A 14,995-nucleotide genomic window follows, 5' to 3' on the forward strand; every position below is an offset into this window, starting at 1 on the left:
ACTCCCCCCTGAGCCCCCTCCCTCCCTCCTCCTCCTCCTCCTGGCTGTGATCATGTGATAGTGATAGAAGTGGCCCATTAATGAAGCTCTTCTCCGGGGGTCTTTTCTGCTGCTGTCACCGCCGTCCAGCCCGCACAAGGGACAGACCGGGACAGGGACATGGAGGAGGCAACAGCCGCTTAGCGCAGCTCAGCAGCAGGGCAGGAGGAGGACGGACACCGCGCTGCACCTGCCGGGGACTCGCAAGCAGACAGGAGGAGAGGAGAGGAGGAACCAGCCGCTGCCTCCGCAACTTTCTTTTTTTTTTTTAACTTAACGGCGGAGTTTTGGCTCAGACGGGGCCATGCGTGCCAAACACCAGGCAGGTTTCTGTCCGCGGGTGAAGGTGTTTTAAAGAGTTGGGAGTGTTGAGACAAAGTTTGGGAAGAAGTGATTTTTTTTTTCTGCTCTTATTGGCGGACTGTCTGAAGTCTCCTCATCCCGGCCCGGTTCAGCAGCATAATGCCTCGCCCGGGGAGGAACACCTACAGCGACCAGAAGCCTCCGTACTCGTACATCTCCCTCACGGCCATGGCCATCCAGAGCTGCCCGGAGAAGATGCTCCCGCTTAGTGAGATTTACAAGTTCATCATGGACCGGTTCCCGTACTACCGGGAGAACACGCAACGGTGGCAGAACTCTCTGCGCCACAACCTCTCCTTTAACGACTGCTTCATTAAGATCCCACGCAGACCGGACCAGCCCGGCAAGGGCAGCTTTTGGGCTCTGCACCCGAGCTGCGGCGACATGTTTGAGAACGGGAGTTTTCTGCGGCGCAGGAAGCGCTTTAAGGTGGGCAGCATGCAGGCCACGGATCATCTGGCACCCAGCAAGACCCAGGACGCCGCTCACTACCTGCAGCAGCAGGCCAAGCTGCGGCTCAGCGCGCTGCACGCCGCCGCGCACCTCCCGCAGATGCCGGCTGGATACAACCTGAGCTCCGTGTCTCAGCCGTCCGGCTTCAAACACCCGTTCGCCATCGAGAACATCATCGCCAGAGAGTACAAGATGCCGGGCGGGCTGGCGGCCTTCTCCACCGCCGGGTACCCGCTCCACAACCAGCTGACCCCGGCCTGGCCGCACATGTACGGCTCTGGCATGATGGACACCGCGACCCCCATCTCCATGGCAACCAGCGATTATTCAGCCTATGGCATGCCGCTGAAGTCTCTCTGTCACAGCGGACAAACTCTGCCCGCCATCCCAGTACCCATTAAACCCACGCCCACCTCCATGGCGGGCCTGCCGGGGCTGCCCACACACATCCCGGCTTTCCTCGCGAACTCGCCCCAGTCGCTGAGCCCCACATCCCCGCAGACAGCAGCCGGGCAGAGCAGCCCGGTCGCGCCCGGAGAGGCTCTCTCCTCCTCGGCCTCCGCGCTGCAGCCCGCGGTGACGGTGCACTGACGGGGGCTCTCAACACTTTTTATAAAGACTTTGAAAAAAAGAGAGACTAAATGAAATAATAACTTTGCAACGCCAAAGCAGTGTTTCAACTCCGTGACAAGAATGTGAGGACGTGCGATCATTATTTTTTAAATATTTTTTATTGTGTTAATTTCTCTGAAAAAAAAAGAAAAGAATCCATCATCTCACCCTGAACATGTTTAACCGTCATGTAAAGAAACAGCAGGCTGACCTCAGATCTTCAGCAACAATTATAATACATTTATTAATTGTGAATCTGTCATTTAAAAACCCCTCTAATGATTTTTAATGGTTTCATTTGAATTCCTCCCCAGCAGACAGACTCGGGGCTGCGGGTCGGATCGTGACAAATGATCCGGATCTTTTGTGTTTGGAGTCTTTTCTTCTCACACTCAAAGAAATCTCTCAGATTAATGACTCTTTAACTTTTCTGCAGTCGGGCCTTTCTGCTGTTTCTTTTCTGCGAACGAAAACAAAAGTTCAGCCGAAAAGGAAATGCGTTTTTCACTCTCTGGACTGTCCTCTGAAAATAACAGGACAATTAAAAATAATGCAAACCAAATAATCAGGCAGTCGTTTTTATTTTTTTTTTATTTGAGAGTATTTGACTGAGGCATAAAAACAAATTTAAAAAAGGAAGATTTAAAATGTTATTTTGAAAGTCCAAAAATGTAGAATTGTTTCATTTTGAGAAAAACGTAAAAAATGTAAAGTTAAATTGTAGAAAAAAATATTCCTGTCTTTCAGTTTGTTTGAATTAAAATAACAAATGCAGAAAATCTGATTTCTTTCTCAAAATGACAACTTTATTGAAATGCAAAAAACATTTTAAAAAAATTTCCCTCTTAATTTGTTACCTGACGTTAACACTCTGACATTTTGTTTCTATTTTTTAAGTGTTTTTATTTGTAATTCCACGTGAACAATCGCAGAGAGGAGAAGAAAAAAACTAGACTTGAAATCATATATTTATGTCAGAGCTTCTGTTTCAAAAAGAACAACAACACTGGAGACGTTCTGTCGACTGTCTCTGATGCACTTTTCAAAGAAATTAAATTAGATGTTTTTTATATCGACAGCCGTGTTAAAGATCTTTTTTTTTTCTTCTTTAAAAAAAAAGCTGTAAAATGACCTGCTGTCTGTGTATTTGTAAACTGCTGCATGCTCCTCCTGTCTGAACAAGTGAACTGTTTCAGTGTTTGTACGTTTTGTTTGAGCTGAAAGCATCAAAAGCATGAACATGAACGCTGGGACGCTGATTCCCTCGATCTGTCTGCTCATCCAGATCCATTAAAATGACCTTCCTGGGAAAAACACACAAAACAGAAAAGTTTATTCACCTGTACACACACGCACACACACACACACACACACACACACACACACACACACACACACACACACACACACACACAGCAGCTAACAGGTGGTCTTCTTTCTGAAACTTTCTTGTCCTCTTTATTTTATAGACAATCATTGTAAATTTATCTCCCTTTATGTGACAGCTGGGGTTACGAGTGATGTTTTAATCATCTCATAAAAAAATGTCTTGGTTTGAGAAGCTTGAGAAAGCCGACGGTTCCTGCAGAAGAAAGTCGAGCTCTTGTCTTTTAGATCAGAGGTTCTCAACTCGTCAGGCCTCGAAACCCAGCTCCAACTCCTCTGTTAAAAAAACGCAACCCAAATTTCAGATACTGAAAAATTGTGCAGTTTGGATCTCAATCGTTACAAAAAATGTCCCAGAAAGAAGAAACTGAACAAAATTAACACGTTTTTTTTTCCAGGCTCACATTTGCGACCCACTGAAAATGGCTCCGTGACCCACTACTGGGTCCCGACCCACCAGTTGAGAACCACTGTTTTAGATAATACTTAAAGGACAAAGCAGAGAGAGTCATAAAGTATTCTTGCTTACTGACACTTTCAGATTGAAGGATCATGTTTCACATTTTTCTGAACTCATTTGACCTGAGCTTCTTTAAGAAGTTACATTTTGACTTTTTTTTATTATATCAGCATCTGTGATGATTGTGTTTTAATACATCTTCACACCAGCTGCAGAATTTTCTCTACATGCAGGAACATGTTTGTGTGTGTGAATCCTTCCAAAGGTGTAGAAGAAGAAGCACACCTGCAGAAAACATTCATACTCAAAAATTCTTCTCATATCGTGTTTAAACAGATTTTCACTAAAGCGTTTTAAAATCATTTTGTGTATCTGTTGTTTGATTTTTAAGTATTTTAAAGACTCATCGAGGGACAGACATTACAGATGAGCTGATAGGCTTTAAAGGTGTTAGCCGTCTACTCGCTCCGTACTCGTCCCTCTACAAATAAACATGAAATAAAATAATCAATACATTTAAACTCTCCTGATAACTCCTCGCTCTGACAAACCCACAGCAGCAGAGTCACATCTTTAGTTTTACAGAAACAGAGCAGCGATGGAAAGTGACAGAGTACTTAAGTCCAAATTTAAAATGCTTTAAAAGACTTTGACTTTATCTGACAGATTTAGATCTTTTACAGTGAGATTTAAAAACATTTAAGTCGTATCAAGCAGAATTTTGTTTCATGAGTTAATCAAATATTTTGGTTTCATTTAACTTAAGAGTGTGTGTGTGTGTCAGGATGTGAAATAGTTAAAAAGCAGCTTAAATCATTTCAAGAGTAAAATTCTGATTATAAAGGAATGCATCAAAGAAATAGGATAATTTACTTCTTACAGTAAAAAACATTTCCAGGGGTCACTGTTCAAGCTGAGCACTTTCACCTTCAAACAATCAATCATTATTTGTAAAACGCCAATTCATAACAAGTGTTATCTCGAGATGCTTTACAAAAAGAGCATATTGGATAATATGCAGGAAGGATTTCTCCTTTGTATTCCTCTCGTTCCTGTTGTCCACACTTCCTCACCGCTGAGGTGGAGGTCGGAGCAGGCCGTGCATGAATGAGGACGGCGGTTGTTGTGGGGACGACACAGTCTGATGGTGGTGGCTGGGGGTCAGGGACGGCGGGTGGTAGTAGAGCCAGATCATCTCGCTGAAGGTTGGGGGAGCTCCATCTACTCGAGAGCCCGGCCTTGAATGCTTTAAATGCTCTTTGCTGACAGTTCTGATGAGTTTTTGTAACTTGTAGAAATCTGCCACAGAGGCGTTTTTTAAACTTGAATATAGCCTTGCGGTTATGTTGTGCGTTCCACGTCCACGAGTCCTTGTTGCAGCTGCCGTGGGTTCGAATCCGACCTCGGCCCTTTGCTGCATGGCATCACCCGCTCTCTTCCTAACATCTCCTGTCTCTCTTCAGCCGTCCTGTCCAATAAAGGCAAAAAGACCCCAAAAATGTAAAGAAAAAAAAGACAGTTTGTGACGGCCAAAACCCCAACTTTAAGACTCCATGCCGGTCGTTCACTGACTAACACAGTGGCTACATCCACTTTATAGATGCAGCCTATGATGAGGACTTAAGATATCTAAACTTAGTATGTCAGATGAGTCAGCGTGGGTCTTGAAAACAAAAACTCCTGAAATGTGTGTAAACGTGTCTTATTGCATTATTGTGTATTCCTGTTTGCTCATCAGAGACTGGAGCCACTCTTCAAAAATGTGTATTAATTCAAAGTTTGAAAATATCCTGCTGAATGTCGGAGCTGTGGACTCTCAGAGGGTATATATAACATGCGTCTCAAAGTGTCCGTTTTCTGTCTTGTGTGTGCGTTCGGTTTAATCGACTGCAGTTTCTCTAAACGTTGAAAGACGACAGACAGCTCCTCTGCACGGAGAGAAAAGCTCATGTGAAGAGGTTTTTTTTTTTTTTTTTTTGATTCGTCCACAGTGACGGAGGTCTGGTGTGTAAACACTGGCCGGTTTGTGGAGAGCGGGTGAATTAGCAGCAGGCAGCGTCTGGGCGGCCGTAAGGGATTAGCCAGTTAACACTTCCCTGGTGCCAAACACAATTGTGTGCCGTCAGTGTGTATAGGTCTTTGAGTGTGTTGCCGAGAGACGGAGACTGTTACCGTAAAAATGTCACTTTCTGGATGCCCCCCCCCCCCCGCTCCTCCTCGCCCCCCCCCCTCCTCCCTCCCTCCCTCCTGAGCTTTGTGACCACACAAGTAAAACAAATGACATTTAAACAGGAAAACTCTCGCCTGCTGTTATTGACATTCCTGCTCAGAGAAGAAGAGGGAGGACTTAAAAAAACACAAAACAGAAGAAACAATCCTGCTTTCAAATATTTACTGAAGAAGGAGGAATCAAGTGTTCGGCTCTGACACACACCGAGGCTTTCAGAGGACGAGGAGGAAGAGAGAGAGAGAGGACGAGATGATGATGAACGTCCTGATGCTCTGTTGGGATTCTGATGTGACACAGAGGAGGCCTGAAGGGATGAAATCACACTCCTGTTATGACTGTTCTTCTGATTGATATTTTCATTCCCCAGAGTTTCACTCTGACGCTACATTCATCGTTATTTATTTTATACTCTTCGTCTTTTCTGCAGGAGCCATTCGATGCATTTTAACTTGTTTATTCTGTCCTTTTTTCATGTATTAAACCCCCTCAGAAAACATCTAATGAATGTGTTTTCTAAAATAAGAAATAAGAAAGAAAGAAGATTTCACTTTAGCCATGTTCTGTTGGAAGCTGTTTACAAAAAAATACATTTATGGCAATTTTATTTAATCGGGTAATTAACCCACTGAGATCAAGATCTCTTTCGCGACGGTCTCCTGGCCAAGGAGGGCAGCAGCACTCGTCTCTATATATACTATATATAGTATATATACTATACATACTATATATACTCGTATATATTTCATATTTCAATAATATTCAAGTATCTCATGATGCAGGCGGAAACAATACTCCTAATTCTGTCTTCAAAAGAGGTTAAAAGTTTAGTTATAATAGAGGAGTGAAAATGTGTTTTCATTGTTTTTATACCTGCAGCATCGAGAAGAAGACTCACCTCGAATGAACTCACTGAAACAAAGAGTTTAATAACCACAATGTTTCGAGGTAATCAACTTCCAACATGTTCAACTGATTCCAGAACGGCGTCATAACGGAGTCCCAGTCAGACATGCAAACACACACACACAGCGCTGTTCTCCCCCGTTGGCTCCACTGATCCCGCCTCTCCTCTGTAACGCCTCTGTTACCTCAGAAGGCTGCGGAGGGGGGATCACTGCGTCCACCCGTTACAGTGCCATGACATTCATAGTGAAGGTAAAGCTAATAGAAAATTAATCGAAACTGACATTCAGAATCTCTAATCGATGTAATCTTTCCCATGTCGATTATTAAGATTATTTTCAGGGCAGAGGCACATGATAAATCCAATCTGCGACATTTGGAAGTAATGTCCGTCGTTTGGACACAATTTGTCTTTAGGGAAGACGACACAGAACAAAAAGAATCAAATTTAAACACTGCGGGGAAAAAAAAGCTTGCAGGAAAAACAAGTTATTTATATTCTACTGTTTCAGAGAAGTTAATTTCTACTTCAAAACTAAAATGTGTCGTTTTTCATTTCAAGCGATGTTGATTTCAGTTTGAAATATTCAATAAATAACCTCAAAATAGTTAATCAGATATGAACTCTTTCATTAGAAAACACATCCCAGATTTAATAGTTGAGCATATTTACAGTAGAGAACATGTCAGTGAACTATGAGGGCAAAAAACAAAAACGAAATAATCGTTCCTTTTGTCATAATCAAGGTAAAATGTTCAATTAAACGGATATTGATACTATTATCAATATCCGTATTATCAATATTATACTATTATGTGATATCGCCCAGCCCTAGCCGAACATCACAGGTGTCTAAATGTGGCGCCTTGAAAAAGCAGACTGAATAGGGCTGTTTAGAAATCTGAACACTTCCGAAACCAAATACTGGTTTTATGCTAAATCTGTAATGGGAGGTTTTCAGAGTTGAACAGGAGCAGGGAATTTCTGACAGCTAAACAACGAGACGATAAGATAAAAGAGGGGAAATTCAAATGTTGTAGCAGTAAAAAAACGAGAAGAAGAACGAGCATTCAAAAACTCCTAAAAGCCGAAGAGAGCTGCAGGTCTGGTTTTCTATACTGGATATGTTTTTCAGAATGTTTTGCTTTGTCCTCTGGTAGTCCTAACGCAGTCTCTTTCTCTTCACTCTGATGTTGCTGCACGTAAAGAAAAAGCTTTCAGCTATCGTTGACATCATCACACAGTGATGTCATTCTGTAGTTTCAGTCGAGTGAAACGGGACTGGACGATATTCAGGTGTTAAATATCACAAACACATTTAAAGTTTAGAATCAGCTGGATGTCAGACAGCAGTGTTGGAGCTGTAATTAATCACGAGCGTCGCGCTGCCGTTTGTGTTCCTTAATTAGAGACTTCAGGTCGAGGCGTGACAGCGAGGCGTCCAGGACTCTCTCTCATAGAGCACTAATTAACAAACAGATTCTGTGAGGAGAGAGCAGACTGAGGAGGAGAACGAGGAGGAGCGGAGAAGGAAAATGATGTTAATGATAATGGTAGCGATGATGATGACACGTCGGTGCACAGAGTGTCCCGCCCTCGCCAGCCAGGCAGCGACATGCCTTATTTGCATTGATGGATGAATTCATTAGATGATGAAATGCTGTGAAAGAAAAGTACTCTCATATTTGTGGAAGTGAGACATGAGGAGGAGCATTACTCTGCAGGAGGTGAGAGAGAGACGGATAGTACTTTCACACTTGGAGAAAACTCCTGAAAAACTTCAGATATTTACAGGAGGAGCTGCATGTGTGAACGCAATCAGACACATTTTTCACTTGGACTTCACCCGGAGTTTCTCCTTCCAGACCCCTCGTATTTTTTCCGCAGAAAGTCCGAGTGAGCTGATGTGAGAACGCAGCAGAATATTATCAGGAGAATTCACATCGAGCCAATAGGAAGGGGGAGTGAAGTTTATATACTGTGTCTGCGCGACCACTACGATCTCCATTCATGTACTTAAGCAGAGCATTATGTTTTCTGTTTGTCAGTATGTTGTTCTCCACTCTTTTGTGGATGTTGTCATTCCATTGGACTACACATAGCATTGATATAAAGCTTCAAATATTCTCATCATAGCGTCTTATAGCTGACTCTGTTGCTTCGTCTGTTACTTCCACGTTGTTTTTTTACGTTACGTCTTACCTCAGGAGACCCCCCGTCCCCCCTCGTGTCTGGGATAGTCTCCCGCTGTGAGGAACATATGTGAACAGTCAGGTCAGGAGAATCTCCGGAGCAGTCCTCCTGAAATTATCTAGATATTTTCAGGTATATATGCTGTGGCTCAGTTGGTAGAGTCGTCACCCAGAAGATCGAGGGTTCAATCCCCAGCTGAGCAACATGTCCAATGTGTCCTTGGGCAAGACACTTAACCCTGCATTGCTCCCGCTGCTTCTGTGGCGGTGTATGAATGGTTTAGTGTTGTGCTTACTCTCTGATGTACGTCGCTTTGGATAAAAGCGTCTGCTAAGTGAATTGTAACATTAGGGAAGTCTTAAAATCACAGAAATCTGGGCGCAGTGGTTAGTGCGCGCCCCATGTATGGAGGCTGTAGTCTTCCAAGCGGGCGGCCCAGGTTCGAATCCAGCCTGTGGCTCCTTTCCCGCATGTCATTCCCCACTCTCTCTCTCCTTGACTTCCAACTCTATCCACTGTCCTATTAAAGGTAAAAAAAAATCACAGAAATCTACTTTTATATAGACGTGTTTATAAAAGCAGACAAATGCAAACGTTCATGCATTACATCTTAATTAACCTTCACTTTATCAGCATGTAGACAGTGGAAGAATCCTCCTCTGGCAACACAGTCGGGAGAAACAACTTTTTCTGAGCCTTTAATGAAGTTTCTCTCTCGGTGCTCTCACACATGCACAGACTTCCTGAAGTCTTTGGTATGAGTGGCCCTGATCTGTTACTTATTTTGACCTCTGATATGATTCCTGAGTTACCTGCTGAGCTGACACTCCTGGTCCTGTTGTGTCCTGAGGCGTTGATTGACCCCTCACTGTCCTGATGTGGAAGCTGCTTTTCCTGTTAAAACTGATCCAAACCCCCTCAGGGCTGATGTGGCCTTTTTTTCCCCCATCTGGAGGAACATATAGTTTCAGTCCTTTTCTCTCGGTTAATGATTTTTTTTTTCTTCCTCCCGACAATAATCTACGACACCTCATCAATCTGCACATCTTTTCCCTTTAAGCGCTGGGCTGGTTTTTGGCACCTCGGCCTCTCGCGGCAGCTTTGAAGTGTCCTTGTTAGGTGTTAGTTTACGGCCGACTGCTGCAGATAAGATTCCTGAATGGGTCGTAAATTAAAGTCGTCGCACACAGGATAAAAAACAAAGCTGCAGGCAAAAGTACACAGAGGTCATTAAAACCTGACTGAGTCTGTTATCACCTGACACATTCTCCAAATACAAGAGGAGCACTTAAACAGCCAAACAACAACCTGCTGCATGGAGACCTGCAGGCAGATTGAAGGGAAGAAGAGTTCTGAAGTGGCAGCTATTAATGAGTTTATATAAATCAAACTATGAGCAACAAATGCAATGGTTTGATTAGGACCAAAGGCTTCTTTATTTTGTGCAAGAAGGCCTGAGCCTGAGAAACAGGCCGCTGAAAAGTTCCAGATGTTTACTATAAATGACCGGCTCAGATTTGAACAAGTGACAGCGTAAGGAGGGATCACTCCAGAGATAAAAAAAACAACCTTTTTCTCAAACTAGAACATGCCGCTGCATCGCTCTCTTCAAAGCCAAACAGAAATTTGATAGATTAGAAAGCAACAGCTGCATGTCTATTTGTCTACCGCTAAGCTAACGGTCATGTAGCTACCAAGATGTTCTGCAAGTTAAAATCAGTCAATGGAGTCTGGTTGTAAAGAACAAACTGACGCCTGCTTCTGATTAAAAAAAAAAAAATCTACAAAAAAAGTTAACACACAGTTTGTTTACATGATGTTTAAAAAAAGTTGATTAATTGTGTTAGTCAGAATCAAACTGGACTTTTAAAATACATGAAACATGTTGGTCTGAATGAAATCCTGCTAGGTCGAATTTCTAGAACCTCTTCCAGGTTTTCGCCTCAATCAGACACAAACTGGCGGAGGCATTTTACGCATGTTGTTCCCATGCTGCGCTTTGAGCCGGAAGTCGAAGTGCATAAATGTGAAGAAGACAGTCTGAAAAAAAAGGCATCGACATGGCGAGCGCTATAGAGCAAGAACAACGCCATTTTCAATCACAATTTAGACAGAAGTTGTCCATGATTTCACCGATTTACAAACAGTCAGTTTGGCCCTTCCTAACACAAAAAAAGTCTATAGTAAGTAGCTGAAAGGGGGCATATTGCCACCCACTTCAGTGGAGTCGCACATACTTTTGTTAATAAATCCATTCTTCACCAGTGCTTGTATACTGGGACGAGGACAGTAATCCAGTAAAACGGCCTAATGGAGCTATAACTGTAGCTTGACTGTGAATGTAAACAAACTGACTTTGGGGATTCTTTCATTCTGTCACACACTGAGGATAAACATTAAGACCTGTCAGACTTTAAGTGAATATATTTGAGTGGGAACACATGATGTCATCACAGCTCTTTTCATGGATGCCGGTTGATGCAATCCACTGAAGCTATTCCCAAACTTTTTGTGCCTATTTGCCACTACCACCTCAAAACTGGAGAAAAAGGCCCAAGCTTGACAACCATCCTGCTTAGACTAGTTTAGTCAAATGTTTTGCTTCCTTCCACCAAACCTCTTGACTGCACGCTTCTTATTCTCATGCTGACTCGATTAAATCATTTTTGGTGTAAAAATGTCTGTCATTACACTTTGTGCAGAATTTTTACAGTCTGTGAGTTCAGTAGTTCACCCGGACAGTTTACGGTGTTGAACCCACCTGACGGCTGCAGGGAGCGACAGCCGAACCCTCCCCCCCCCCCCCTCCTCCTCCTCCTTCTCCTCCTCCTCATCATGCACAGGTGCGTTATGGGAGGGCGGAGCTGCCTGCCACAAACCATTTAGAGAGCAGAGGAGGGGGGTTAGTTAGTGGGCGTGTGAAAAGAAAACGACACTAATTCATTGGCAATAAAAAAATCCCCCCCCCCCCCCCTGCTCCTGTTCCCAGGCAGTGCTGTTCTCAGCAGCTCTCCCCCCCTCCCCCGTCCTCCCACAACTAATTGTCAGACATGTGGGGGAGGAACCTGCCGCTGTGCCAGCAGCCTGCACCCAACACGGCTAATAAGCATCATAATAAACAAACTATGAAACAATGAGGGTCACTCCTGATGTCCCAAAGGTGGGTGACAAACTACAAATCCAAAAAACAAAGTAACAGAAACATAAAGACATGTTTCTGTATCATTGAGGACGAACGATTTGAAGAACACATTAGGTTAGATTTCTTCCTCCAAACTGCCTAACCCTAACCTCTAAAGTATTACTAGAATTAAATGAACTAGCACAAAAGGTACGCAAAACACTGAATCAACTGCTGAATGAAGGTTATCAAAATGTTAAATACTTAGATACTTTACATGTTTTCAATGATCATATCAAAAAGTACAGAAGAACTTCACAGGACCGCCGCTTATAGGAAAGGAATGAATCCCTCAAAAACTGCAAGCAAAATCCTGCACATTGTGTGAAATTGCACCAATACACTGGAAACGCTGCCATTGATTTGTGCCGGTTAGACAGTTTGGAAGAAATAGCTTGCAATTGAAAAGAAAGAAATCATTGAATATCTGGGGCATAGAGCTTCTATTTCTGTTGCCTTGGTACACATTTTATTTTATTTTTACTATCAAAGTTTAAAATTCTATTATCGTTACGACCTCGTGCTTCATCCTGGGCTCTGTGGGATTAAGCTCATTATGTGATGTCATTTTGCGCGTCAATGCGTCCTCACAAAGCTCAGTTGCACCTGTAGCTAGCTAGTTTACTGTATGTGACCCAAGTGGTGTGTGTGTGTGTGTGTGTGTGTGTGTGTGTGTGTGTGTGTGTGTGTGTGTGTGTGTGTGTGTGTGTGTGTGTGTGTGTGTGTGTGTGTGTGTGTGTGTGTGTGTGTGTGTGTGTGTGTGTGTGTGTGTGTGTGTGTGAATGGTGGGTTAATACAAAGTTTTCTGAGGAGAAGGAGTTGTAGTCGTGATGGAGGCGTGTACCTGATTACATTTTTCAGCCTTTTGAAAATAAAAAGCAGCTCTGCAGTGAAGCTTGTGCAGAGTTTATTACCAGCACAGAGTCTGCTAAAGTTAGCATCGCTAACATTTGCGGTACGACAGAAGGCAGCAGCCAGCTTGTCCACGACGAAGTCTGGGAGCAATCTAAGATCTTAGACGTCCCCATCGTGACTGTTTTGAAGCTCAGAAGACTCTGATATGTTCCACACACAGCAGCAAACATCCACAGTACGAGTTTCCTCAGCTTCTCCAGGTGACATTTGCTTGATTATCTCTTCAATGCAAAAAGTCGTTTGGTGTTTAAATCTCAAATTTAGCATCTTGAAGTTTTTAGAGTTGAAACTCCTTTCAGGTGTTTTGTTCATGGGTCGGAGGCTAGTGCATTGGGGGAGTTACTCAGCTCATTTCCCCCCAAAAAATCCAAATTAGGCAACAATGATGAGGAGATCATCACAAACTCTAGGGGGATCAGGTTTGCTTTCTTGAGTCAGAACAAAACATATGTACTGTAACTGTGTCGCTAATTGATGCAGTCAGAAATCGAAGATGCAATGGGGTCTTAAGATGTATGAAGAGGGTCTTCAAAAAGGTCTTAAAAAGTATCAAATAAAATTCAGATTTTCTGTTTATACACTGTTAGGGATTTTGAATTATGTTTGAATTTAATTTAGGAAATGAGCAGCGTTTTATTTTCCTATAAAGTGTTAAAAAAAATATTAATTTAATAAAGTATTCATCAGTATATAAAGCAGCAGGAAGAAAAAGATGTACAGTTGTTTGAAGTAAAATTTCTGTGTACAAAAACCCGTGTGTGGAGCGTAGGCTGGGGTCACACCAGGTGAGACATAGAGCGCTGACCCGTTCAGACAGACATTAATACCACTTTATCCTTGTTGCAGCGTGATCGACTCACACAAAGAAACACACGGGGGGGAAGCCTTGTTATTTGGGTCACACATGAAATCAAACAGATTCACCTCTAGCTGAGACGGATGATTTATTCAGATGCTGGCAGCCGGTCTGCACGGCGACAGATTGTGTTCTTGGTGATCTGCCTGACAGCGCCGAAGGGAAACTACGAGACGAGGCTCTGCAGAGACACAGAGACCCCGAGTCTAGCTTAGCTTAGCTCAGAGACCGGGTGTTGGGAAATCCTTCCTCTGACTGTTTCTCTTTTTGTCATACAGTTTGTTGAGGTGGTCAAGAAACACGACAAAGCATGTAATGACAAAACTCTTCAGATATCTTCCCTTATCTTCTCATTTAGGTAAATGAAGCTAATCACATCCTGGGCTTTGGGCTGTACTGGATGAGTCTTCTGATTATGAGGGGAAAAAAAGGGTTTCACAAAAAGCTGTTTTAGGCCCTGTGTCTTAAAAACTTGTTTTCAATGAGTAGAGAGCATTTGCAACAGAAAGCGGCCGGTTGGAGAAAAAGCTTTTTTTTGTGCGGCCGCTCTGAGCGCTCAAGTTGAAAATCTTTTAACTTTTCAGAAAGGCGCTGTTGACATCAACGGCGCTCTTTTCCAAATGTTTAATATTCCATGTTTTTTTTTTTAATTTATTTTTGGGCTTTTTGTGCCTTTATTGGAGAGATAGGACAGTGGATAGAGTTGGAAATCAGGGAGAGAGAAAGTGGGGAATGACAGGTCGGATATGAACCTGGGCTGCCCGCTTTGAGGACCATAGCCTCCATTCATGAGACGCGTGCACTACCCACTGCGCCACCAGCGCCCCAATGTTCCCCGTTTTTAAGCCGCCTACTGATCGTGTCTTGTACCCACATCCTCTTTGATCGTGAAATAAACGATCTCAAATATAGAACAAAAGTCAGGGAGCAGTGTTTTACATACAGCGGCCGTTGTCAACAGACTGTTGTCATAGAAACAGGACGGACCTGCAGCGCTTTTATTCTCAGTGCCATAAGCAGTGCTTCATGCAAACGCTACCGAGTGCACAGCCAGCGCTATTCTGCCTGGAAAAAACGCTTAATTGTGAGCAAGCTTTCTGTAAAAAACACAAATCAACATGATCTCTGAGAGTGAAACATTTCCACATGAAGAGTGTTAAAGAGCCCATATTATGCCCTTTTTGGGGTTTGTATATTTAATCTATGTACCTACTTTTGTACGTTCACAATAGCTAAAGTCCGAAAAAGGTGTCTGTTTTCATGTACTGCTCCTCCTTGCTCCCTCTACACTCTGAGTCCATCAGCTACACTCTGCTGAGCCCACACTGTTAGACCCCACGTGTGCCAAGTCTGCTCTGATTGGTCTGCCGATCCGCTCTGTCGTTATTGGTCAGTTGCTCAGC

At 43.2% G+C, this 14,995-nt stretch overlaps 1 protein-coding gene across 1 annotated transcript; it reads left to right on the forward strand.

Annotated features, from left to right (window-relative positions):
- Positions 1-57: 57 nt before the first annotated feature.
- Positions 58-2,573, forward strand: LOC132978893 (forkhead box protein B1-like). The gene has a single exon (XM_061044282.1). The coding sequence runs from the start codon at positions 502-504 to the stop codon at positions 1,444-1,446; it is 945 nt and encodes a 314-aa protein (XP_060900265.1). The 5' UTR covers positions 58-501; the 3' UTR covers positions 1,447-2,573.
- Positions 2,574-14,995: the final 12,422 nt, after the last annotated feature.

Source organism: Labrus mixtus, chromosome 1 (assembly GCF_963584025.1).
Source record: "Labrus mixtus chromosome 1, fLabMix1.1, whole genome shotgun sequence".
Lineage (NCBI taxonomy): Eukaryota > Metazoa > Chordata > Actinopteri > Labriformes > Labridae > Labrus > Labrus mixtus.